Source organism: Typopeltis vanoorti, chromosome 15 (genome assembly GCF_054136105.1).
Source record: "Typopeltis vanoorti isolate ZY-2024b chromosome 15, IOZ_Tvanoo_1.0, whole genome shotgun sequence".
Lineage (NCBI taxonomy): Eukaryota > Metazoa > Arthropoda > Arachnida > Uropygi > Thelyphonidae > Typopeltis > Typopeltis vanoorti.
In genome coordinates, this window is record NC_143563.1 from 76,693,166 (window position 1) to 76,719,334 (window position 26,169).

At 36.5% G+C, this 26,169-nt stretch overlaps 1 protein-coding gene across 2 annotated transcripts in view; it reads right to left on the minus strand.

The window, feature by feature from the left end:
• The window catches only part of LOC150098908 (stAR-related lipid transfer protein 3-like), a 201,737-nt gene extending 176,738 nt beyond the window's left edge, over positions 1–24,999 (minus strand). For both annotated transcript variants that reach the window (XM_090405028.1, XM_090405027.1), the window contains exons 1-2: positions 24,752–24,999; positions 11,102–11,185 (exon numbers count right to left, since the gene is read on the minus strand). In XM_090405028.1, the coding sequence (XP_090261154.1) occupies positions 11,102–11,185; positions 24,752–24,973 (306 nt within the window). In that variant the 5' untranslated portion in view covers positions 24,974–24,999. The remainder of the gene's footprint in view (positions 1–11,101; positions 11,186–24,751) is intronic.
• Between the last annotated feature and the right edge of the window lie 1,170 nt (positions 25,000–26,169).

The window sequence follows — 26,169 nt, forward strand, 5'->3', positions numbered from 1 at the left end:
TCACAACAGAGCGGATACCTCAGGCTTGGCACATCACTTCTCAATTTCTAACCATGCGATAGATTGGAAAAACAGCTCAATGCCATATATATAGAGGATGATTACAGATCCAGAATATTCGAAGAAGCAGCAGTAGTCCTATGAACAGGAAACAACCTCAACCGAAACCAAGGAGCAGTATTAAAAGATATATGGAAAAATCTGATTAATTCATTAAGTTTAACAGAATTACAGTATGCTAAAAACTATGTAACGCATGTTCACAATAATAACTGAAGCATCTCGCTACATGCACACATTATCACGCGAGCTGTTAAATTTGGTGTACTAACCATTGTAAACGGTTCTGTATTAGTTCGTTTTTTGCATTTATTATTTTTTTGTTCACCTTTTTAGTTTTGACAAAGCTAGACAGTAGGCTAGCAAAACTAGTAGGCATTCTTGTACATAGTTGTATTAAACAGATGGTCTTATATAAGAATAAGTTTTGTGTTTATTAAATACAACTATAAAATGGCACCAAAAATGCAGAAAAATGAAACAGCGAAGTAGTGAACAAAAAAGGTTCTCTACACTAAAGACGATATTGAAAATCGTTTAACCTCAAAAATTGCTAGCCTAAAGCAGATTATTAGACAAATGACGAGGGAATTACAGAAACTCAAGCACCATTTAGAGGAACAATGGAAGAATAAAAAAGTTCAGCAGCAAAATGGAAAACAACAAAGCACAGAATCAGGTAAGTTAGTGCATAATAACAAAAATCTGGTATGTAAAGTTGATTGTAAAAAGGATGCTATTTGGTGGTGACTATCATAAAACATGCCATTGACGAACGAGTTATAATGTCAAGTTTTCTCAGAGCAAAAATTAAATATAATGCAAGCAATTTAAAAACAGAAAAGAAAAACAAAATAGTTGTAATTCTGGTAGAAAATGTTGTTGGAAGAAGCAAAGAGTGAAGAGTGAGAAAGTAAACATCATCAGCATAATACCTAGATATGATGGAAATGAATTACAAAGAAAGGCGGCTATGATGGCAAATGATTCAATGTGTAAGCTGTGTAGAAGGAATGGATATGAGTTTCTGGCTGTATGGAGCAAGTTTGAGGGAGGGAAGACTGGATTTATATAAAAGGGACGGCCTTGAATGTGTTTGGCATCAGGAGTCCTGAAAAGTATTAATTGATATGAGACCTAACACAGAGTTGGGAAAAGTGAATTCTGATGGGAGGAATTGCGAGAATCTGAGTGTAAGAATGATCATGTTAATGATGGGAAAGGCGTAAGTTTTTCATGTGGAAATGTGTTTGAAGCCATCTGTTGTGAGGTGACTCTAAAAGATTAAATACATAGTGGAGTGTTGTTACAGACCTGGTGGATCAGTTGCTAGTGATGAAGAAATGCATCACCAAATAAATGATAGGTGCAAAAAGAATAATCATAATGAGAAACTTTAATTATCCAAACATTGAATGGGTAGCTGTGAAATTGCATGAGGAGAATGAAACTGAATTTATTGAGCTGTTGCAAGACAACTTTCACAAGCAGCATGTGACAGAAGGAACTCCTGGTCAGAGAGTGTTAGATATGATTATAGTGTCAGAGGGTGTTTCAGTGAAAGACATAACTTTCTGTCTCCAGCTGGTGATAGTGATCATGCAGTACTCGCTTCGGAAGTCACCAAGTTTCTGAATGTTCCATTCAGAAAAGGGTACATATTGAAGTACAAAGTAGAAAATTATGACCACCTGAGGAGTATGCTGGGTTCTGCACCATGGTGTCAGTTGTTGGATAAGAAGGATATTGACAGTGTGTGGGAAGTGTTTTAAAAATACTTAAATGATGCAATATCAGAATGTGTCCCTAGAATTTGAAGAATAAAGAGAGTAGGACTGAAATGGATGTGTAATCTAATTAAGCAAGATATTTGTAAGACAAAGATGATGTGAAAGGAATACCGCGTGCATAAGGATGATGTTGGTTATCATAATTACCGTATTTTTTGATAGATAACACACGCTATCTATACAAAAAAGTCTAAATTCTTTAAAAATGAACATGAGCAGTATGCATTTGAAAGGTATGAGAGGTAAATCAAATGTAAAACAAAACTAAGTAGAAGTATTACTTAATATTTATTGAACATTACACTATTCAAATCCAAAAAATTCTTCATCAGACTCAATACTGAAAGAATCAATTGAGTTAAAAATTTTGTTTGGTATTTCTTCAGCTTCATAATCATTGTCACCGGACACCACTGCATTCCCTTGTGCTTTAATGAAACCATTTCCTTGTTAAAATTACCACCCTTTTTTTTTTTTTTTTTTTTTTTTTTTTTAATAATGTTGGGCCCATACACAGGAGGTTGATTGGTCAACCTATAGTACATTAGTACAGTGTATAGGTGATGGGTTGGGAAAGGAGGAATTTGTTTACAATTGATTTGAATGACTTTAAATTGTATTCGTTGGGAAACACAGCAGGTGAGAGACTGTTCCATATTGCAGCAGTTGCAGGGATGAAGGAAGAGGAAAAGAAATCTGTTCTGTTTGTTTCTAGGTGTACTGCGAAGGGATGTTGTGCAGCAGCTGCACGTGTTCCAATGAGCTTAGTACTGAGCAGGGGAATTATTGATGTTATTTCAGATGAGCATTTCCCATGGAAATATTTGTAGAATATACTTACTGCAGAGACCAAACGTCTGTGTAAAAGTCAGGGGGGAGAAGTTGGTAAGGGATGGATCATTGGTAAGTCTAATTGCCCTCCTCTGTATTGAGTCTAGCATTTTGAGAGAGCTTTTAGGAGCCCCACCCCATATGTGGGAGCAGTATTCAATAGTTGGGCAGATTTGTGACGTATAATGTTAGTAGCTGTTCAGGGGTGAAGTAACGCCTTGAGGGGAAGAGAAATCCTAGTTTTTTTTGAGGCTGAGGATGCAATGTTTGAAATATGTTTGTGCCAGGAGAGGTTTAATGTGAGGGTGATCGAGGAACGAGATCTCAGGCTGTCTGGAAATTTATTTCCCCAAAAAAAAGTTGTTCTTTTTTTTTATGGGAAATAGTACAGAACTGGGTTTTGTTGGTGTTGAAATTTACGAGGTTATCTGAACCCCATTGTAGGATGTCTTGGAGATCGGAGTTGAGGGTGGTGGTGGTCGATGTTCTGTAGGATGAGTTGAGTTGTGTAGGGTAAAGGCTTATCAAATGCAAGCGAGGAGTGTAGTGTGTTGTCATCTGTAAAACTGTGTATTGGGTTGGAGGTCAATTGTAGTAGGTTGTTGATGTACAGCAGGAATAGGGTTGGTGAGAGGACAGAACCTTATGGGAACCCCAGCATTAATTGAGTGTTTCGAGGATAGGGAGCCATCTACCATCACACACAGTGTGCATCCAGACAGAAAACTGGCAATCCATCTACAGAAGTCCTGGGTCAGACCGAATGATGGTAGTTTACCTAGTAGGCCTTTGTACCAGACCCGGTACAAGGCTTTGGAGATATCTAGTGCAACCACTTGAGATTTGCCAAACCTCTCTATAGCATTTATCCAGAGATTGGTGACGTATGCGAGTAGATCTCCTGTTGATCGGCAGTGGCAAAATCCATACTGGCGGTCATTTATTTGGTGAGTGTCTTCAAGATAGTGTAGGAGGTGGGAATTGATGATTTCTTCCATTACCTTTGACAGGACTGAGGTAAGCGAGATAGGGCGGTAATTGAATGGCAGTCACTTGTCACCCTTCTTGGGAATGGGCTGAATATAGGCCAATTTCCAGTTTGTGGGATAGATTCCAGTGGAGTAGGAGAGTATATATAGGTGACATAGGATAAGGGTCAGTTCTAGAGGACAATTTTTCAGAACAATTGATAGGAATGCCATCGGGACCAGGAGACTTTTCTCTGTCTAATTGGGACAGTATTTTTCTGATTTCATCCTTGCAAAAGGATATAGGGGGCATTGTATGTTGGGTGTCTGGAATGGTTGGGGGACATTTACCATCGTCAGTTATGCATGCATTTGAAGCAAAGTATGAGGACAGAAGATTGGCTTTTTCTGTGGGTGATGAGGCAGTAGAGCCATTAGGATGTGATAGGGATGGGAATAGTGTTAGACAGAAGTTGCGGCCAATTGCTTTGGCAAGAGACCAAAAGGCTTGGCTGCCATTTGGACAGGCTGCTAGTTTCCTGCTTTATGCTCTTTCGAACTCTGTTTTGGAAGCGTTGATTGTTTTTTTGCATCTATTACAAGCTTCAGTGTAAGCTTTGAGGGAAAATGAGGTTCTTGATTTCAGCCAGTTGTGGTATGTCTGGTGTTTCATCTCTACAGCCTTGGCACATCTTTTGCAGAACCAGGGTTTCGTTAGGGAATGGCAGTTCAGAGTGTTGTGTGGAATGTACATATTCATGCCGGTGACGATTGCTTTGGTAATAAGCTCAGTGCATATGTTTGGGTTGGAAGGCTGGAAGCAATAGTCCAACCATAGGAATGCAGCATAGAAGTTGCAGAGGCTGTCCCACTTGGCACTGTTATAGTGCCAAACTACTCTTGTATGGGAGTATCTGTGTAAACATTGTTGCATGGAGGAGGAGATGAGCACTAGGTTGTGGTCAGAATTGCCCAGGGGGCTCACTACTTTCACTGTGTATTTGGAGGGGGTCATTGGTGAGGAAGAGATCTAGGGTGTTTGGGGAGTGGTTTGGGTTATCTGGTATTCTGGTTGGCATCTGGACAAGTTGTGTAAGGTAGTTGGTGATGGCAAATGTTTCTGCATATCTGCCTGCAAGATCTGTACAACTGGAGAAGGAAAGCCAGCTAGTGTTGTGGACGTTAAAATCTCCTAGAAGGATGATTTTGCAGTTGGGAAAGTGGGATTGGATAAAGTTGACTTTTAGGGAGAGGAAATTAAAGAGCTCAGGGCAGTTGGTTGCATTGGGGGAGCGATAGAGGCAGCAGATGAACTGAATTGAGTGTGGAAGGGATATTTTCAACCAAAGAAGGTCAAAGTTCTAGGTTAGGTGCTCTCTGGCAAGGTATGCCTGAGTGGATGTATGTGCAGACACCACCCTTGGAGCGAAAGTTGTTGAAGAATGAGTAGTTTGGGAGGTTGAGATAAGTGGTGCTGGGGGGGGTGAGATTTGGGTTTAGGCCATAGATGTTGGTGAAGTGGATGTGTAGGATTTTGTGGGACGTTTGTTGGACTGCATGGGTCTTGCACATTTCCTATGCAGTGCTTGCCTGCTGGTCTCCATGGGGGCTGCTAGTGGCATCACTTGGTTTTTTCACCAGTTTAACTTGTCTGTAGTTGATGGTCCAACTGTTGTCACCATTTTGACGTTTTTCTTCGAGTTGTCTTTGAAGCTAGCATCTTCGTTCTCTTTGTGCAAATGATAAGTCTGGTTGTGCACGTATGCACGATTGGGGGCAAGAGTCTTTGAACTTGTGTTGATTGCTGTTATTATTTTTGATGTGCTTGTCGACGTGTTGCAAGTCACTTTTACTAGGCGCGGAAAGTTCGTACCGTCCTTCCTTTTCTTTAGAGGCCTGAAACGATGCCACCTGAGGATATTCTCGGGATCGATGCTGCATTCTTCGGCTAGTTTCTTGATGTCCTCTTGTAGTGATTTTCCGTTTTCCGTCGAGAAGTTCAGAATAATGGCGTTGAGTTTTTTGTGTTCAGCCTCCATCAAATCGTTTACCGTTGATGCGATTAGATAGTGAAGTTCTTTCACTGGTGGAGTGGAGCTTGCGTTCAGCTGGTTTTCGAATTGATCTAGCTTAGCTTCGACTGCACGTATTTTGTTGGTAAAAGTTTCATTTAAAGCATTGATGTACTGTTCGAGATTTTCGACACGTTTGCCTATGTTCAGAAGTTGTTTTACCGAAGGAAGGCACAGCGAACAGAAGAACGGCTGGTTGAGTTCGATAAGTAGCTTATGTACAGTTTCGTTGATTTTTGACACCGGTTTTGCAGCTGTGGCATGTAATAGAATTGTCGGTGGCAGTCGATGGCACTGTGCTGGCAAGACACGTGGTGCTCGTTCGCTGTTGGCTTTTAGTGCCGCCATCTTTGCTGCATACAGTAGGCATCATGTGTGCTTACACGTGGCTGATTTTGAATTGGAAGGATAGCTGGTTTAATACACTAAAAGTACTTGCAGGTTGTACTGAAGTATTCCGCTGCTCGGCACTCGCTCTTAGGTTTCCATTTGATCGTTAATTTCAATGGAAAAACACTCGTAATAACGGTAAATTAGGGAGCACAATCTTATAGTAGCTTGTTCACTGACCGAATGACTTAAATGGCTACAAGTAACAAGAACAGAAAGAAAATTTGAAACATTTGTTTATAAAACTAGACTATTGAATGACACAAATGTACAATGGCTATATGAACAAAGAATTAACCAATATCTAGATAAAATAAAACAAAATGAAGAAATAGAAATAGAATGGCTTAATATAAAAACAATACTAAATGCAGCAGCAAATGAAATCTTAGGAAAGGCCAAAAAATTCAATGAAAGGAAAAAACTGAAGATCTGGGATGATACAATGAAAGAAATAATTAAAAACAAAAAAGAAGCCTATCACAAATGGTTAAGCAGTAAAATATTAGAAGATGAAATAGAATATAAAAGAATAAGAGCCATAGCTAAAAGAGAAGTCAGAAAAAAGACAGAGAATCATGGAACAAATTTGTTTCTAATTTAGAACATGATTTATATAAAATAAGACCCAATGTATATAAAATTTTGAAACACTTAAATGCAGATACCAAAGAAATTAAACACTGAATTGAAATTAGAAGAATTTCTAAATTACTACACAGAATTGTGGACAGACAAAGATTTTAAAAAAGACAACTGGCAAACAATTAATGAAAATGAAAAGGAAATAACTAAAGAAGAATTAGAAATCAGCCTGAAAGAAACAAGAAATGGAAAATCACCTGGAGAAGATAAACTAGGTTCAGAACTATATAAATACGCAGGAACAAGATTAAGAAAGACTCTTATTGTTTTAAAATAAAATTTATTCAACTGGTATCACCCTAATAGAATGGAAAAAAGCAATTGTGTTTCCTATTTTTATAAAAGGTAATAGAGATGACCCTAAAAACAATAGAGGTATCAGCATACTGAATTCCTGTTACAAGATATATAGCAGAATCTTAAATAGCAAACTAATGAAATATTCTGAAAATTTTATTTTAGAAGTACAGAATGGATTTAGAAAAGAACGATCATGTATAGACCAGTCCTTTTACCTAAAATTAATAACAGAGAAAAGAGAATACAATTTAGAAACACATGTTGCATTTACTGACTTTGAAAAAGCATTTGACAAAGTTAAAAGAAGTATTATTTAACATATTAAAAGAAAGACAAATACCAAATAATATCCTAAAAGCTATCACAAGTATATATGAAAATAATCAAATACAAATAAGAATAAATCACGAGCTATCATATACAAGAGAGATAAACCAAGGGGTCCGACAGGGATGTCCCCTCTCAGCAACCATCAAGGAATTAAACTTTCTCCTACAGTGAACTTAAACACTCCTTTTTGCCGATGACCAAATAATAATAATTACAAATTCTGAAGATAACTTACAGAAAGCTATTTTAGATCTAAATGAGATAGCCAAAGATTATGGTATGATAATATCAAAAATCAAAAACTATGGCCTTTATAGGACAAGATCCAGCAAGAACTAAAATAGTAATATATAACAAGATCTTAGAACAGGTGAATTCATTTAACTACCTAGGATGAAATTTGAAGGGATCGCTATTTAGTCTTGAGCAGGATAAAATTGAATTTCATATTGAAAAGAATGACATGTAAGAAAGTTTTAAAGCGAATAAAAGTTGAGCCGCTCTCAGATGTAAACTGTAGACTAAAATACACAAAGATTATTGAAAAAAAAAAAATGAAAGAGTTTGAGAACAAGAACCAAACCTTGGAGATCCAGTGGCAAACCTTGAAGAAAACCCTGATTGATTCAGCCAGAGAGGCATGTGGTGAGGTTGTCTTCAAGGATAGAAAAATCAGAATTCCATAGGCAGTGAAAGAAAAGAAAAAAGCATATCAAACGTTCCTGGCAAATACGTTAGCTTGTGCTCATAGAGAATACAGAGACAAATGTAAGAAAGCTAAACACTGTGTAAAACTAGCTAAACAAAAGCCATGGGAGGACTTTGGCAAGAACATAGAAAATAAATATCACGAAGGTGGCAAGATATTCTGGAGGTTGTTGAAGAAACTTAGAAATGGAGGAAAGAGTGCTGTAAAAGGAGTTAGAGATGATAAAGATGACATGAAAATGGGAGATAAAGATATCCTTGAAGTATAGAGTAATTCTTCAAAAAATTGCTAAATGAAACAAGCAGTGATAGCAGTGGTAAAAAACACTCAACAGGCATTCAGTCAGGAATACATATCCATACTTGAATTAGAAAAAGCCATCAAAGGCTTGAAATGTGGAAAGGCAGCAGGAATAGAAGATATTCGACCAGAAATGTTGAAGTATGGTGGTCTAAACATCTTACAGTGGCTGCACTGCATAGTTCAGAAGGGCTGGACAGAGGGACGAATTCCTGATGATTGGAGTAGAGCTCTAATAGTACCCATATATAAAAAGGGAAATAAATCTGAATGTAAACATAAGAGGTATTTCCCTACTGAGTGTTCCAGGCAAGATTTATGCCAGTATACTTGAGAAACAGTTGAGAAGAATTGTGGATGAAAAGCTTGGTGAAGAACAAGCTGGATTCACGCCAGATAGAGGCTGTCAGGATCAGATCTTCACTTTACGACAATTAGTTGAGAAAGCATGGGAATATAACAAAGATCTGTATTTAAGCTTTGTCGATCTGGAAAAGGCATATGACAAGGTGCCAAGAGAGAAGCTATTCGTACACTACAGTTATATGGTGTAAATGGGGCATTATATCAAGCAATACTTAGTCCTTATTTGAGTTGCAAGTCAGCAGTTAGAATTGAAGTACAGGAAGATGGTTTAATGTTAAATCTGGTGTGAGACAAGGATGTACATTATTCCCTCTGTTATTCATTATCTATATGGATCACATTATGAAGGAAAGTGGAATTAAACATGATATCAGAATTGAGATGTTAATGTTAGCTCTTTGCTTTATGCGGACGATGTTATACTTCTAAATAAATCCGCTACAAGTCTGCAAGATTCTCTGACTAAATTGAATAACTGTTGTAATAGATAGAGTATGAAGGTCAGCAATAAAAAGACAAAGACAATGAAAATAGGCAGAATCATTGAAAATGTCAACTGCATTGTGAATGGAGAATCTGTGAAACAAGTAAAACATTTCAGCTACTTAGCCACGAATTTTAGCGAAGACGGTAAATTAAATACGGAAATAGACAACAGAATCAACAAAGCTGGTATGGTAGGAAGTCAATTGAATAAATTCATATGGAATAAGAGAGAAATTAGGTCGGAACACTAAATTAGCTGTATACAAGACAGTGTTCAACCAAGTTTTAACTTATGGATCTGAGAGTTGGATCAGAAGTAAAACACTTGACCAAAGACTAGAAACCGCAGATATGAGAGTCCTGAGAAAGATTAGAGGCGTGAACAGATGGCATCAATGGCAATATCATATTAAAAACGAGGATATTAGGAAAGAACTTGACATTGTTAGCATCCAGGAATGTTAGCAGAGCTAATCTCAGGTGGTATGGTCACTTGAACAGAATGGGCAAGGAAAGATTAGCAAAACAAATGTTCTCTGCCAGGTTAGCAGGTCTTCCCAGAGGAAGACCAAGATATAGGTGGATTGATACGGTACAAAGTGCCTTAGACGATAGAAATATAAGATCTGATAATGTTGGAGTTCAAGTAACAGACTGATTTGGAGGAAAATTGTAGATAGGAAGTTAGTAATGATGTAAATTTTTCATGTAATACTGTCATATCCTGTACACCCCTTGAGGGCACATGTCAGGAATTTGACGATGATGATGGATGTATGATCACATATGAAACTTAAAAAGACATAAACGTAAAAATTGCAAAATATTTAAAAATAACAGGTGTAATTAACTCTATATTTAAACATGTTCAAAAACAAACCAGACTAAGAGTATAACAATACATTAGCCCTACCAGTCTTAATGTATAAAAGCAAAATCTGGACAATAAAACAAAAAGACAAACAAAGAATAATAACAGCAGAAATGAAGTTTATGAGAAAAACTGCAAAGTATACCCTATTTGATCACAAAAGAAACAAAGAAATTATGAAAGAATTAAACCAAGAATCAGTAATAGAAAAAATTAAAAAATATAAACATCAATGGATGGAACACGTTCAAAGAATGAAAATAGAAAGATTACCAAAAGAAGTCTTAAAGTACAAGCCATTAGGGGAAAAAAAAAAAAAAAGGATGTCCTCTTAAATGATGACTTCTAAGGCTGGAACAGGCTACGCTAGGCCAAAATCCTTGATACACATGATTTGATGATGATACAGAAGAGTTACATGTCATTCAGCTTGTACTTGTGCAAATAAAAGAAAAATGCTACCAAAAGTGTGTAATTTATACACTCACTGAGTTCTTTATAAGCCACCTCATTTCCTGTGTATAATCTACATTCAGTTAGATCCAACATTATTTCAAAGCTGAATATTTGTAGAAACTATGAAATTTTTGTAAGTTTCTCGTAAGTTCTCAGGTCCACTTAAGAAACTTTCATAGTTTCTACAAACATCAGGCTTTGAAATAATGCTGGATCTAGTATCCACTTTGTCTATGTAATCTATAAAGTAGTTTTATTTTCAAAAAATAAAATTTAAATCCTATGAAAGAAAAATGCTTGTGTCAATATTTTCAAAATTAAATTATGGTCAACTCTCACTATAGCAAACTTGTAGGGACCAGAAGAACAGTATACTATAATGAATTTTCATTAGAATAGCATTGTGTTTAAACAAAACAGGGCTTCTTGTGACTTTTCAGTAGTTCATTATAGTGAGAGTCAACTGTATAAGTGTTAAATGAGCTTTAAATAAAGTATGTAATGAAAACTTATAAAATAATACACACCACAATGTCAAATAATGAAGTCCTAATACTGTACTGAAATACCTCTCTGTGAAAAGCTGTTTGTATTGTATAATCATAAGTCAACTGCAAAGAAAACAAAAATCAGGAATTATTCCTAGAATTGCAGAGAAATCTGCTAAACACAACTAATGCTAGACCGCCAATTTTTACATAAAATTTTTCATTTTTCATGACATTTATGCACATTTCCCTATGTTTACTATGTTTACTTGGAGTTCAAAATCTGCTTTACTTGAGTAGTGTGGGAAACATCACCATCCCAGAAAACAACTTATTTTAGGATGGTGAGACTTTATTAGTCGGAACAATCAGCAAAAGGAATGAAACATCTAGTGTTCAGAAATGGTTCATTCAAAAAATAAATAAAAACAGCTGAATAACAGTAATAAATATTCATACAATATAAAAATAAAACAATTTGCAAAGAGATTGGCAAAGCTCTTGTATATGCAATTCCTGAAATATTTTATTTTCAACCAAGTTAAAGTAATGACTTCTTAAAAATCTAGCTATGAAGCTTCTTTTAACTGACTCTAAATAAGTTGCAACACATTCATCTTTGATTTTTGCAGTTTAATTCACAACACAAAAAGAAATGAGAAAATGAGATATTTATTTGTAAATCTCAAACCTCCAATACCTTTTTTAAACCACCCAAACCTCAACAAGCATGGCTGTATCAATTGACCAAAAATCTGGGAGTCATTTGAAGGCAAACTTAATACTTATAAATTTCTCTTTATCCCACAATAGATGGTGTCAAATTTGCACTTTAGTTATTTGTGTCAACCATTTCAATTATAAACCACTTTCACCATTACTATGATAAATTATGAGTTTTGAGCTGAATAATTAAATACTTTATTACTTATTTATTTTCTGTGTTGTGAATTAAACTACAAAAATCAAAAGATGAAATCTAATTGTTCAGCTCTTGAAACAGCTGCAAGTTCCAGGAGCTGAGCAATTACATTTATGTCTGATAGAGCCTTTCTGATTTTATCTATCTTATGAAAAGTCTGAGCGGCTCTCACACAAATACACACAGTGAACAGAAAAATTTCTTATCTTTATAAGAAATTTTTTCCATTACTTTTTGGTTAAAGAGAGATTCAGCAATCAAAACTGATTTACATTTTTCTTTATTTCTAGATAAACTGATTTCCTCACTTGAAAACTTGAATAAGAATACTGTGAGTGATTTTTATGAGCAATGAGCTCTTAAAAATCACTCACAGATATTAACAAATAAACATAAGATTTAATCTCCTTCTTTCTATTTTTGAATTAAGAATCTTGGAAGAAAAAAAAAAAATTTCCCCTTAGTTCAAGAGAAGATCAGCTGCTTATTATGAAGTTAAGTTTGAAGCTGAACAGTTTATGAGTGATGACCAGTTGTCTATGTTCATATGTGATTAGAGGAATTGTGGTGACCAAGTTGAGTGGAGCAGCATTAATAAAGACATCTATAAAAAGACATTTTAGAGAATGGAGCATCTATGAGAAAGCAATTAGAGGGAGTCAGTAAGAGAGAGAGAGAGAGAGAGAGAGAGAGGAGATCATTCACCTATTAAGAGTAATAGGTGAGTAAACTATTAATAATAATAATTATTATTCATCAAATAATCATTTTCAGAGAAGCTTTAGAAGAACCCTAAATGTGAAAACTATATTCTGAAGTTGAGTGGATAAGGGATTTATAAAGAGTTGAGTAGAAAGGAAGTAATGTTCAGAGCAAAATAATAATAATACCAAATTATATGGAGGCTGAAAAAGCCTATGAATGTTATGTGTTTGTGTGCCAGAACTTGCCAGATTAAAAATCAACCTAAGAAGAGAAACTGATCATGACTGGTGATTGGATTATCATCAAAAGGGGAGAATGAAACATGATCTTGCTTCTGAGAAATAAGATAGGATTGTATTTTTAGTAGCAGTGAAATTTGCTACATTACCTTCATCTGACTTAAAAATGGTGTAGAGATCAGGATTAAAAGCAATGGCTATAGAAGATCTCAAAGCTCATGAATCATTTGAGCACTACAAGGTTTTATGAATGAAGAAGAGGAATAGCATGTACTATCAATAAAATTATGAATATGATTATATACTAGTGAGAGAAGGTCATTGATGTATAAGAGGAAAAGTGCAGGCAGAGAGCTCTAGAGTACTCCAGCACTGATGGAAACATCTGATGAGGAAATCATCCACAATAAATGACCAAAGAGGAAATGGAAATGCACTTCACAAAGGCAAGGAGGAGGTCATAAGATAGTAAGAAGGCCATGATACTAAACTTGATCAAATGCCTTGGAAATAGATAGTGACACATGAGTTTCTCCAAACTTTTTGATGTCCTGTGTCCAAAGATGGGTAAAGTTAGTTAAGAGATCTGCTATATAACAAGAGTGGATCCATATTGGCAATCACCAATTAATTAGTGGTTAAGTATTTAAGTAGTTGACTTAATTTTTTTTATTATTATTATTTTCAAAAATACTGAGATGAGAGCAAAGGGACAATAGCTTAATAGCTGGCTTTTCTCCCTTTTCAAGAGCAAGCTGGATAAAAGCTTGTTTCCATGCTGCAGGGAAGATGTAGGATGAGTATGACAGCTTGTGAAAGCAAAACAAGGTGGGTGATAATTCTGGAACCTATTACATACCTAATAAGTTTCATAGTTCAGATGATATACCTCTGGTACAAGCTTTTAACTTGTAGCAGAGATATATAAAAAATAAAACAAAAAGACAAACAAAGATTAATAACAGTAGAAATGAAGTTTATGAGAAAAACCGCAAAGTATACTCTATTTGATCACAAAAAAAAACGAAGAAATTATGAAAGAATTAAACCAAGAATCAGTAGTAGAAAAAATTAAAAAATATAAACAGGTGGAACACATTCAAAGAATGAAAACAGAAAGATTACCAAAACAAGCCTTAAAGTACAAGCCATTAGGGAAAAAAAAAACCAGGATCTCCTCTTAAAAGATTCAATGATGACTTCTAAGGCCGGAAAAGGCCACGCTAGGCCTAAATCCTTGATATGAATGATGATGAACATGTACCAGAGGTATATCATCTTAACTATGGAACTTATTAACACTGAGTATTCTTCTGACTTTCTTTTGGCAAAAGATGAGAAGAGGCATGCTGAACATTGGTGGCATAGTGAAAGGAGAACTACCTTGGGCAGGTGCAAGCTTATTTTGCATTTGGCCAATATATAAGGTTTGCTTTACATCAGCTTATGCATTTTAGCTTTACATTTGTTTATTTTTTTTAAATTATTACGGGCTGCAGTATAAGCTTTTGTCCATCTGTGCTTCCTCCTTTATATCACCCTAACAATAGCACTGTAACATCACCTAAGGACAAGGATGATATCTTGGCTTTATTCTTCTCTTCCACAGATGACCATGACAAACACCTCCTTCTTTGCCTAGAACATTTCATCTCCTGCCTCCTGTGATCTTCCACCAGAAAGACATCAGAAGAATCTTGAATAACTTAGATACTACAAAGAAGCCAATTCTGATGGAATTCCACCCATTGTGCTCAAGAGTTGTGCTCTTGAACTAACACCTGTTCTCTATCATCCATATTCTTAGCATTCCTCAGCATTGAGGAAAGCTCATATGAGGGCGCTAGAGTCACTGGAGCAGGGATAGAGTGATGTCAGGAAGGCAGGTAAGTAGGAGAACACAGAGAGAAAGTGTCAGAGGAGAGAGAAAGAGAGAGTGAGGGATGCATGTGAGCAATCGATGTACAGGGTGATAAGAGATGTAATGTATGGGGACTCAATGATCTGTAGTATGCAAGCTAGGATGCGTGAGAGGTGAAAGGGTGAATGAGATGATTGTGATGGTAGGAACAAATGACTTGAGAGGTAATGTAAATTGGGCAGCAAGAGATATGAGATTCTTGCTTGAGGTTGTATGAAAGAAGACGCAGAGAGGAAAGATAGTGGGCGTGTTGCCTAGGTATGATAGTGACGAGCTGAGTAAAAGAGCAGTAATAATGAATAGCATAATAGCTAGAATGTGATAGAAGAGAGGAGTGGAATATGTGGATGCTTGAAGGGCATTTGAGGACAAAAAGGAATTGTATGGGAGAGACCACTTGCATTTGAATGAGGAAGGACATAGGCATCTGGAGAAATTGCTGTTCAGAACTAGTCGGTGTGTCAATGCAGGGAAACTAGAATGTCCAGGGTAGCAGGGGGTGACCTCTTGTGGGAATGGGTACTTGGGGGACGACATCAGATAACGCTGAGCCCAGTGGAGTCTAGAGGGGATAATGCTGGGTATAGAAACAGTGGCATTTTTATGCTTTATACTAATGCCAGGAGTATCCGGAATAAAGGAGAGGAATTGGTGGCGCTGATAGCATCAGTCTAGCCAAAGATTATCGGGATCACCGAGATGTGGTTAACAGAAGAGGATATAATAACAGGAATAGAAGTAGCAGGGTATGGCATTTTTCGGCAGGATAGGAAGGGAAAGCGTGGTGGTGAAGTACTACTTATGATAAGTGACAACTTATGTCCTCTAAGAGTGGAGGATTCGGAAGGCAGTGACACTAATGATTTTGAAAGCATATGATGTGATGTTCAGGTGGGCAAGACAGGATATTTAGTGAGGTGTTGCTATAGGGGCACAGAGGTGGGAACCAGGAGATGTTTAGACAGTTGAGATTGGCAAGTGCAAGAAGAATGATTGTCATGGGAGATTTTAACTACAGCAGTATAAATTGGGGAGAGGAAGATGCATGTAGCAATAAGGGAATGGAATTTCTAGAATTCTTGAGAGACAAATATCTTAGGCAACATGTAATAAAGGGAACAAGAGGTTCAAGAGTTTTGGATTTGGTCATAGCATCAGAAGAGTTGATAATAACTGAGATGACATCTCTCCCACCAGTTGGAGAGAGTGACCATGTGGTTTTGACTTGGTAGATGAAAGACATGCAGGAGTATCAAATAGACGGGAACATATGTGGAATTATCAGGCAGGTGATTCTAATAGTCTTAGACATCAACTTGGGGAAGTTTCATGGAGGGAAGAATTGGAAGGTCAGGATATCATTAGTGCTTGGGAAATTGTGAAGGAATATTTGTCAGCAGCAATAGTAAGCTGTATTCCACAAGTGAAGAAGAAGAGGACATAATTTGGAGTAAAGTGGATGACAAACAATATTAAACAGGAACTGCATGTGAAAAAGAGGCTATGGAAGAGATATAAGGAAACAGGTGAAGGGCAGATCCATGAAGAATATAAGACACACAGGAGAGTCACTAGTATGGAAAGAAAGGCGAAACTGTAATATGAGAAGAGATTGGCCTTAAGATCCAAAGAAAATCCTAGGGAATTTTTTAGCTATGTGGCCAGTAGGAGGAGAAATGATTGTGAAAAATGACATTGTGGGATAAAAATGGGAATAGAGTGACTGATGCAGAGGACATAGTGGAATTGTTCAATGAACACTTTATTGGAGTATTTCATTCTCGAGGAGTAAATTTTAATACCAGAGGAACAGGGCAGGTTCAAGGTTTAGAGGTGCAGAAGGAGAGTGTGTTCCAAATACTGAGTATTCTGGATGTAAGTAAAGCTATGAGACTGTATGGTATTTCACCATGAGTTTTGAGAGAATGTGCTAAAGAACTGAAAGTTCCTTTGACCTGGCTTTTCAATGAAAGTCTGGCTACAGGAAAGGTGCCCAGAGAATGGAAGGAAGGTAAGATAGAGTGCCATTGCATAAGGGAAGTAACAGACTGGAAGTGTCTAATTATAGGCCAGTTTGTGTGTCATCAGTAGTTAAGATCTTGTGACAGTATACAGCATTGGGCTGATGATGGTAATGTTTTCTGTGAGAGTCATCATGGATTTGTGAAGGGGTACTCTTGTTTTAGTAATATGCTAGCCTTTTATAATAAAGTTACAGGAGCAGTAGATGAGGGGAAAGGCATATACTGCCATTTTCTTGGATTTAGTAAAGGCATTTGACAGGGTGCCACATAAGCTGATATTTAAGTTGCAGCACATGGGTTTGGATGTTAGGTTGGTCAACTGGATTCAGGATTGGCTGACCAATAGGTATCAGAGAGTTGTGTATGGTGGGGCAGTTTCAAGGAGGCAGAGGGTTACAAATGGAACAGTACTGGGACATATATTGTTTAACCTTTATATCAATGACATTGTCAGTGGATTGCAAGGGGATATTCTGTTGTTTGCAGATGATGTGAAGCTGGGAAGAGTTATTATTAATAATACAGATGTGGTAGCCCTGAAAGAGGATTTGAATAAGCTAGACAGATGGGCAAATGAATGGGGTATCGGTTTAATGCAGCAAAATGTAAGGTCTTGTAGGACACATCGATGGGACACTGCATACTCTATTAGAAGAGCTATATTGGAGGAAGTAGGGGAGACAAGAGATCTGGGGTTAATGATTCACAGAAACTTGAAATTTAGGGGACATATTGCAAAGGTGTTCAGGTAACACAGAGGATTGCTGCAATAATGAGAAGGATGCTGACCTGCAGAGATAAAACAGTTATCATTCTGTTGTATAAGACCCTGATCAGACCACACTTGGACTATTGTTCTCAGATTTGGTTCCCAGGATTTGAAGGGGATAAATTAACTGTGGATAGGGTACAAAGACGGATAACAAAGATGGTTTCAGGAAGTTGCGAAAGGAAACTGTGAGCAAGAGGGTGAGGAGTGGTTTCTCTGCATGGAGGGTGGTTGAACCATGGAATGCATTGCCTGATAGAGTAGTGAGAGCGAGAACGGTCAATCAGTTTAAGAAGTGGTACGATGGACTTTGTGTTTCCTGGGAAGGACCTCCAGTGATGAGTATTTTGACTCCATGGAGGCCTGAATAATAATAATAATAATAATATACAAACAGTTCCAAAAAAAGGAAGATAAATGTTACCCCATCAAGCTATTGACCTATTGTTCTCGCATCAGTTTTGTCTAAAGTAATGGAGAAGGTTATCAAGAGTCAGCGTCTTGAACATCTTGAGAGCTATCTAATTAGTGCCACTAGAATGGATTTCGCCACTCCAGATACACAGGAGATCTCCTGGACTACGTCACTCGCATTTGGACCCATTCCATGAAAAGGTTTGGAGAAACTTTGTGCCAATGCTCTTGACATCTCCAAGGCTTTTGATAGGGTGTGGCATTGAAGGCTTCAACAAGTTACCATCATTTGGACTGCCTATGTCCTTGTTTATGGTTTGCCAGTTTTCTTTCAGATTGATTCCTACATGTAATTCCTCAAGGCTCTGTCATTTCACCCACCCTTTTCTTGATTTATATAAATCAAGTCTGCAAATCTTATTCATAGTTTTATGATAGCACACTCCACTCATACTACTCATATGATAGGCCTTGCAGTGCTTGATCATCTCATGTTTCAAGATAATCTATAATAAGTGCCCAGAACACTGATCTTCACAGTATCCATGATTCAGATGAAAAAAATCTAATCAACTTCAATGCTTCTTCCACAAACACACAGTTTTGTTTGTTCTCCCATAAAAACGACCTCAGATCTTTTTCCACGTGTTTTTGAAAATGCTGAACTCATCAAAACAAAATCTCTCTTCCTAGACTCACTCTTACTCCAAACTTTTTTCATCCCTTTACATTCTATAGTATTAACAACTTCTAAGAAACTAGGCATCCTTTTCCAGTCAAAATGTTACTTCACTGCCAAACAGTTACTTATTGCATACAAATTCCCAAATCCAACCAACATTGGAATACTACTCTCATGTATGGCATGGTGCACCTAAGTCCACCCTAAAAATTCTTTATGCTGTTCAGAAAAGGGTAGCCCAGTTGATAAAATGACACCTTTCTTAGAGACTCTTCAGAAACTATCCCAAAGAAAATCAATTTCTGTGCTGTGTCTATTCTACAAATATTTCCATAGCCATTGTTCAGCAGAACTACATCATTATGCTTCATTTCTGCTAGCTCCACAGGAACTCTTAATGCAGCTGCTCAGCATCATTTTTCTATTGAACTGCATTCCTCACTGAACCTGCTACACTCCCAGTCATCTTTCATTCCTTCCACCTCAATTCTGTGGAACAGTCTCCTTCATGAAGCATTTCTGAAGGATTACAATCTTCAACAATTCAAGAATATCAACAGATTACTGTACTCCTGACCCTGCCTTTACATGGCATCTGTTCACAATAGGCTCTTCTGCCTTTCATGTGTGGGATAAATATATATATATATATATATATATATATATATAAAAGCTGAGGAGTGCTTAAGGGTCAAAGCTGTATAACTGAGAAGAGACCTCCACATAGTGGAGGCCTTTAAAGGAATGCCTAGAAGCGAACAGGGCTTCTGACCTAATGTCCAATCCTCACCCTCTTGAGGTGCACTCTGTTGGGTATCTACTTGGATACTGAAACCGAACGAGGATGGACTGGCAATTTGGGATTTAGCCAACTAAATTGTATTCTTATTGGCTTAAACCAAAATACAAAATGATGGTACAACATAACAAAATGCCATGCTGGTTGGGGCATCACCCAGTTAAACAAGGTCCCAGTTGTTTTTGCCAGGGAACCAGGGCAAACAGTCTCAACGAAAAGTCAGCTACTGGAACAAATCTGAAAACACACCCCAACTCAATATCATCAGAGTTAAAGATCGGACTATCAACATAAGAAGCTTGAATGGCAAAAAAATGGAGCTAGCTGGGGAATTAGATAAGTACCAGATCGACATAATAGGGGTGACTGAAACAAAAACGACAAAAACTGGTGAGATCTTTCTGAGTAATAAATACAAAAATGTTATATTCAGGCAATGACAAGGAAATGAAGGAGTAGCCATAGTATTCAACACTAAATACGAAGCTAATCTTCTTGAATGGCAGGCAGTCTCAAGTAAAGTGATGTGGGCAAATATTAGAATGGGGAACTAGACAATGAGAATTATTTGTGCCTATGGTCCCACAGAAGGTTCTACTAAGTTACAAGTGGAGGAATTTTATGAGGCTTTAGAGAAAGCAACTGACACAATGAAAAAGAAAAAGTTGGTCCTTGTTGGGGATCTAAATAGCAGAGTAGGAAATGATTGTCGCATATACAAAAATATTTTGGGAAAATTTGGAGAAAAGAGCAAAGCTAATAATAATGGCAAATACCTGTTGGATTTCTGCTCAGGACATGGACTGGTTATTACTAACACCATGTTAACATAAAAATGTTGCATAAATTCACATGGAGAGAAGAGGCAAGGAATAACAAAAAGTCTCATTGACTATGTTATTGTTGATAGTGATGTTTTCTTCCTGGTGCAGGACACCAGAGTGTACAGAGGATTTGAAATTGGAAGTGATCACTATTTAGTCTTGAGCAGGATAACATTGAATTTCATACTGAAAAGAATAACATGTAAGAAAGTTTTAAAGCGAATAACAGTTGAGCAGCTCTCAGATGTGAACTGTCGACTAAAATACACAAAGATTATTGAAGAAAAAATGAAAGAGTTTGAGAACAGGAACCAAACCTTGGAGATTCAGTGGCAACCCTTGAAGAAAATCCAGAGTGATTCAGCCAGAGAGGCATGTGTTGAGGTTGTCTGTAAGGATAGAAAAATCAGAACTCCATATTGGACACATGAAGTTAAAGAGGCAGTGAAGGAAAAGAAGAAAGCATATCAAAAGTTCCTGACAAATAAGTCAGCTTGTGCTCTTAGAGAATACAGAGACAAATGTAAGAAAGCTAAACATTGTAAAACTGGCTAAACAAAAGTCATGGGAAGACTTTGGCAAGAATACAGAAAATAAATATCAAGAAGGTGGAAAAATATTCTGGAGGTTATTGAAGAAGATTAGAAATGGAGGAAAGAGTGCTGTAAAAGGACTTAGAGATGATAAAGGTGACATGAAAAACGGAGAAAAAGATATCCTTGAAGTATGGAGTAATTCGAAAAATTGCTAAATGAAAAAAGCAGTGATAGCACAGTGGTAAAAATCACTCAACAGGAATACATATCCATACTTGAAGATAAAAAAAAACTATCAAATGCTTGAAATGTAGAAAGGCAGCAGGAGTTATATCAAGCAATACTTAGTCTTTATTTGAGTTGTAAGTCTGCAGTTAGAATTGAAGTACAGGAAGATGGTTTAATGTTAAATCTGGTGTGAGACAAGGATGTACATTATCTCCTCTGTTATTCATTATCTATATGGATCACATTATGGAGGAAAGTGGTATTAAACCTTATATCAAGATTGGAGATATCAGCTCTTTGCTTTATGCGGATGATGTTATACTTCTAAATAAATCCACTACAAGATTCCCTGACTAAATTGAATAACTGTTGTAATAGATATGGTATGAAGATCAGCAATAAAAAGACAAAGGCAATGAAAATAGGCAGAATCATTGAAAATGTCAACTGTGTTGTGAATGGAGAACCTGTGGAACAAGTAAAACATTTTAGCTACTTAAGCACGATTTTTAGTGAAGATGGTAAATTAAATATGGAAATAGATAACAGAATCAACAAAGCTGGTATGGTAGGAAGTCAACTGAATAAATTCATAAGAGAGAAATTAGTCGGAACACTAAATTAGTTGTATACAAGACAGTGTTCAAACCAGTTTTAACTTATGGATCTGAGAGCTGTGTCAGAAGTAAAACACTTGACCAAAGACTAGAGACTGCAGATATGAGAGTCCTGAGAAAGATTAGAGGCATGAACAGATGGCATCAATGGCAACATCATATTAAAAAGAGGATATTAGAAAAGAACTTGCCATTGTCAGCATCCAGGAATGTTAGCAGAGCTAATCTCATGTGGTATGGTCACTTAAACAGAATGGGCGAAGAAAGATTAGCAAAACAGGTGTTCTCTGCCAGGTTGGTAGGAAAACGACCCAGAGGATGACCAAGATATAGGTGGATTGATATGGTACAAAGTGTCTTAGACGCTAGAAATATAAGATCTGATAATGTTGGAGTCTTGACAAGTAATAGGCTGATTTGGAGGAAAATTGTAGATAGGAAGTTAGTAATGATGTAATTTTTTTCATGTAGTACTATCATATACTGTACACCCCTTGAGGGTACATGGCAGGAATTTGATGATGATAATAGCTGAGTGAGAAACGATGCCCAAGAGCATCCCACACATCTTAGACCAGATTTAATCACCTGGCCTAAACATAATCACCAGATTATGCTTAGGCCAGCATAATCTGGTGATGTGATTATGCTAGCACTGGCACACTGGATATCTCCAGTTTTTCAAAATTCTCCACCATTGAAGAGTGTTATAGGCAGTGGTATTGTCATGCACGTAAAGAAAATCTGGGCCAACCATACGACTAAGATTGCACACAGAATTTGAGGATCTGTTCCAAGTACTTTTAAGCTGTTACAGTAACTCTAATAAAAACATGAAGAGGGTCAGTGATCATTGTTCTGTTCCATACAAGAACACAAAGTGACCCTTTCTCTGATTGTTGGATGGATGGTACTGCATTCCTAATTCTCTCCAGTTTAAATGACTGATGCTCGTGTCACCAGTTTCAATAAATATTGTAATGGTTTGTGGTTAATACGATATAAACCACTGGCTTTCTTGCATAGAGTCCAACTGAATTGAGCCTATGGCTGCAGTAACCTCAAGAGACAATTGGTGACAGTACGTTGCAAGGTTCCTGTCTTGCAGTTAGATCCAGATGGTTATCTGTTCTGACTTACGAAGCCCTCGGGTGACATTGGTCAGCTCCTCTAGATCTAAGAGGTACTGGAGATGTGGCTAAAACTTATGAGTAATTGCCCCATGTTTTTATAAGAATGCGCGTAATTTGCTGTGTGTATGCGTGTGGACTTGTTGCGCAGCAAATTAATTTTTATTGGATACTTGGAACTTGTATGCCAGAATGTCTATTATATCAACTATTTGCTTCAGATACATAGTTAAAAATAAAATACTGATGAAAAATATTTTTTTCTGTTAATTTTGTCAAGCAGTGTATGTACCGAAAAACATTCTCCACACCATCAAAATACCAACTTGCTGTTGTTATCTACTGATATGTACTCATGGCACCTTACTCTGGCAATGCTAACAGTTGTAACAACCAGAATCAGGGCTTGCATTATAACAAGCAATCTTTTCCATTCTACCATCAAGTCATTAGTGTTTCTGTGCTTGCAGCTGTTTGTTTTCAGTTGATAAGAGAGAAACTGTATAGTCGTTTGCCATTATATCCACCCTCTCTTCCATGACAGGGTTACATACATTGTAAATTCTGATTTGCAACTTTGCTAAGCAAAGTTGCAAACCTGACTGCACTGCTGTTTAACCAAATGGAGCCAGTGTGAGGAGTGCAAGTACTTAATTCTCCATCTCCAGCAACATCAACCAGCTATGTCCAGCCACAAAACAGCCACTGGCTGATATTTTATGGTTCTTACATTGGACTGTTGTGCATGAACACTAAAAAAAATTTTCGGATCTTGAATAAATCTAATGCTCTAAGGTTTCCATCAAACAGTAAACAATTTTACATGATAAGACATGGAACAGAAAGAAAGGCTTGCTTCACACTATTCTCTCACATCTTATCAAAATATATTGGATAATTAACTCGTGGAACTTTCTTTCATTCTTAAAATAAATGAAAATAGCATTCTTTTCTCAAATAATACCAGTTTATCTGAATTAGGATTCATTTGGATGTAGATAGATGTTGCAATTGCAATGAAGTGAAAAGATTATGCAAGTTGACTCACTGATTGAATCTGCTGAATCATTCAGGATAAGCTTTGAATCCTTGATTGAATTCAAGTCTTCAATTAATGAAAACACCTTTTTGTCTACTTATCAAAAAACTTCATGCAATATGATTTTCATTATGATATCAACTAAGTTTCTCTAGGAGTTTTGTTACAACATCTATCTTTTGTCATCTGCTAACTGTACTCTTCCAGCATTTGGCAAAATGATTGTATACATCTCGAAGAAGTCAAGTCCATGGTGCTGCATGCCTCACCTCACTGATTCTTTACCAGATTCAATTTTTGTTAATATTTCTAATTTGCCGTAATTCCATTCTCTACATTCAATAGTAATAAATATTTTAGACTATACAAAAAATGTATACAATTATTACATACTCACCTATGAAATAATTTCTTCATTCTAATAAAATTTTACTTTTGTAAGTAGAAATAAAGTATATTAAAGCATGTCTCATTATCAGAAAAACTTAAGTAGAATTTTGTATCTAGAAGGATTGTTAGAAATTAATTGGACAAAGACTAATTGTAAAGTTTTGCAAACTTATGTATTTTGGTACTGCTGAAAGAAAGAGGAGTATAACTACGTCTAATTTGGGCAGTTAAAAAGAATGCTCCAAAAACAATATAGATTCTGAAATGTAAAAATTACACATAAGTGTCCATATCTTGTAAATTACATTAAAATGACAAAATATATTATATCAAAATGATATAAAAAATTTACAGTTCTCACTAAATACTAATTTTTAAATTGTACTGAAAGTTTAATTATGACTGAATTTCAAACCAGTATTCATCTGGTTTTCCAATTAGAAAACTAACCAATGCAGATATCATCCACATTAAAAATATAAAGAGCAGATCAAACACTGTAAAAAGACAGAAGAATCTCCTGGACACAGAAATCCGTCCGTCCAATGTTGCACCTTCCTGAAGGGCATGTTCTGCTGAAGATGTGATAATTCGACTTGCTGAACCATAATTTCTGCTTGTAGGTGCTGAAAAGTTTTGTTGGGGATGGGAAACATGGTTCATGCCATCCATTAGTTAGTGTCTTCATCAAGACTTTGTACCTCCTGTAAATAAAGCATTATGATGTTATTGATCAAAAATACTAACATCACATAATGAAAAAAATTACTTTTTTATATGCAAATATATAGATAAAACCTAATGATAGGAACCTCAATTTATTTTAGTAGTACATATGAAAACATCAGATAAGCCAATGCCACCAAGAAAAATCTGGCCTTAGTTGGCTGAGTAGTTAGTATATAAACCAACAGGCTGTGGGTTTCGAATCCTACCAAATATACTAATTCTTTAGGTGGTGGATGAATTTCATTACCCAGTATGAGCCCCCCCACCTCCTTATTGAAGGCCTGAGGTTGCTCGAAAAAGTTCTGTCTCTAGAGGCTTTAGACTATGTAAAAAAAATAACTACAAAAAATAAACAAAAAATATACAAGAATAAAATTTGATAGTAGAATAGCAATGGATATTTTAGCATCCAATAGCCATACAAATTTGGACGATTTATAATAGGGATAAACAATTCTGTTTGTACTTGTGAGGCACATTGGTTGGCCTGAGTGGGTAGCATATCTGCTTTACAACCAACAGGCTGTGGGTTCCAATCCCAACCTAAGTATGGATGTTTGTGATTATCTTTAAGTGGGAAATAAATATCATTGCTGGTGTGAGACCGCAAGCCCTGCTTATAAGAAGCCTGAAGTGACTAGGTAAAAAAGTTTCATGCTTGATCTCTAGAGTGGGGTTTTCAGATTATTTAAAAAATATATATAAAATTAATAAAAATAGGAAAAAATCCTCAGCCCACCCAGAAGGTATTAATGTACTGTAAGTTAACAATTTTTAATAGGCAGCAGTTACAAAAAATTCACTTCTAGTTTAAAAGCTGAACAATTAATAATGAGTCTCTGACTCCATGGAGGTTGGATGTTAATAATAATTAGCTATTAAGTTTTAGAGAGAGAGAGAATAGGTATATTTATAAATTTGCTATAAAGTACAATAATGTTAATGTTTTGTAAACCTTAAAATTTGAAATAATTTGAGACAGAAATGCTTGGCAGTGGAAACAGTAGTAGTGTGAGAGATAAGAGAGAAAGGGAATGGGAACAGGGAAACGAGGGAGAAGCCCAGATGGACAGGGAGAGTGGACATTGAAAGTGGCAGGGAATGCGTGTGTGAAGATAGAGTATATTGCAATGCAGATG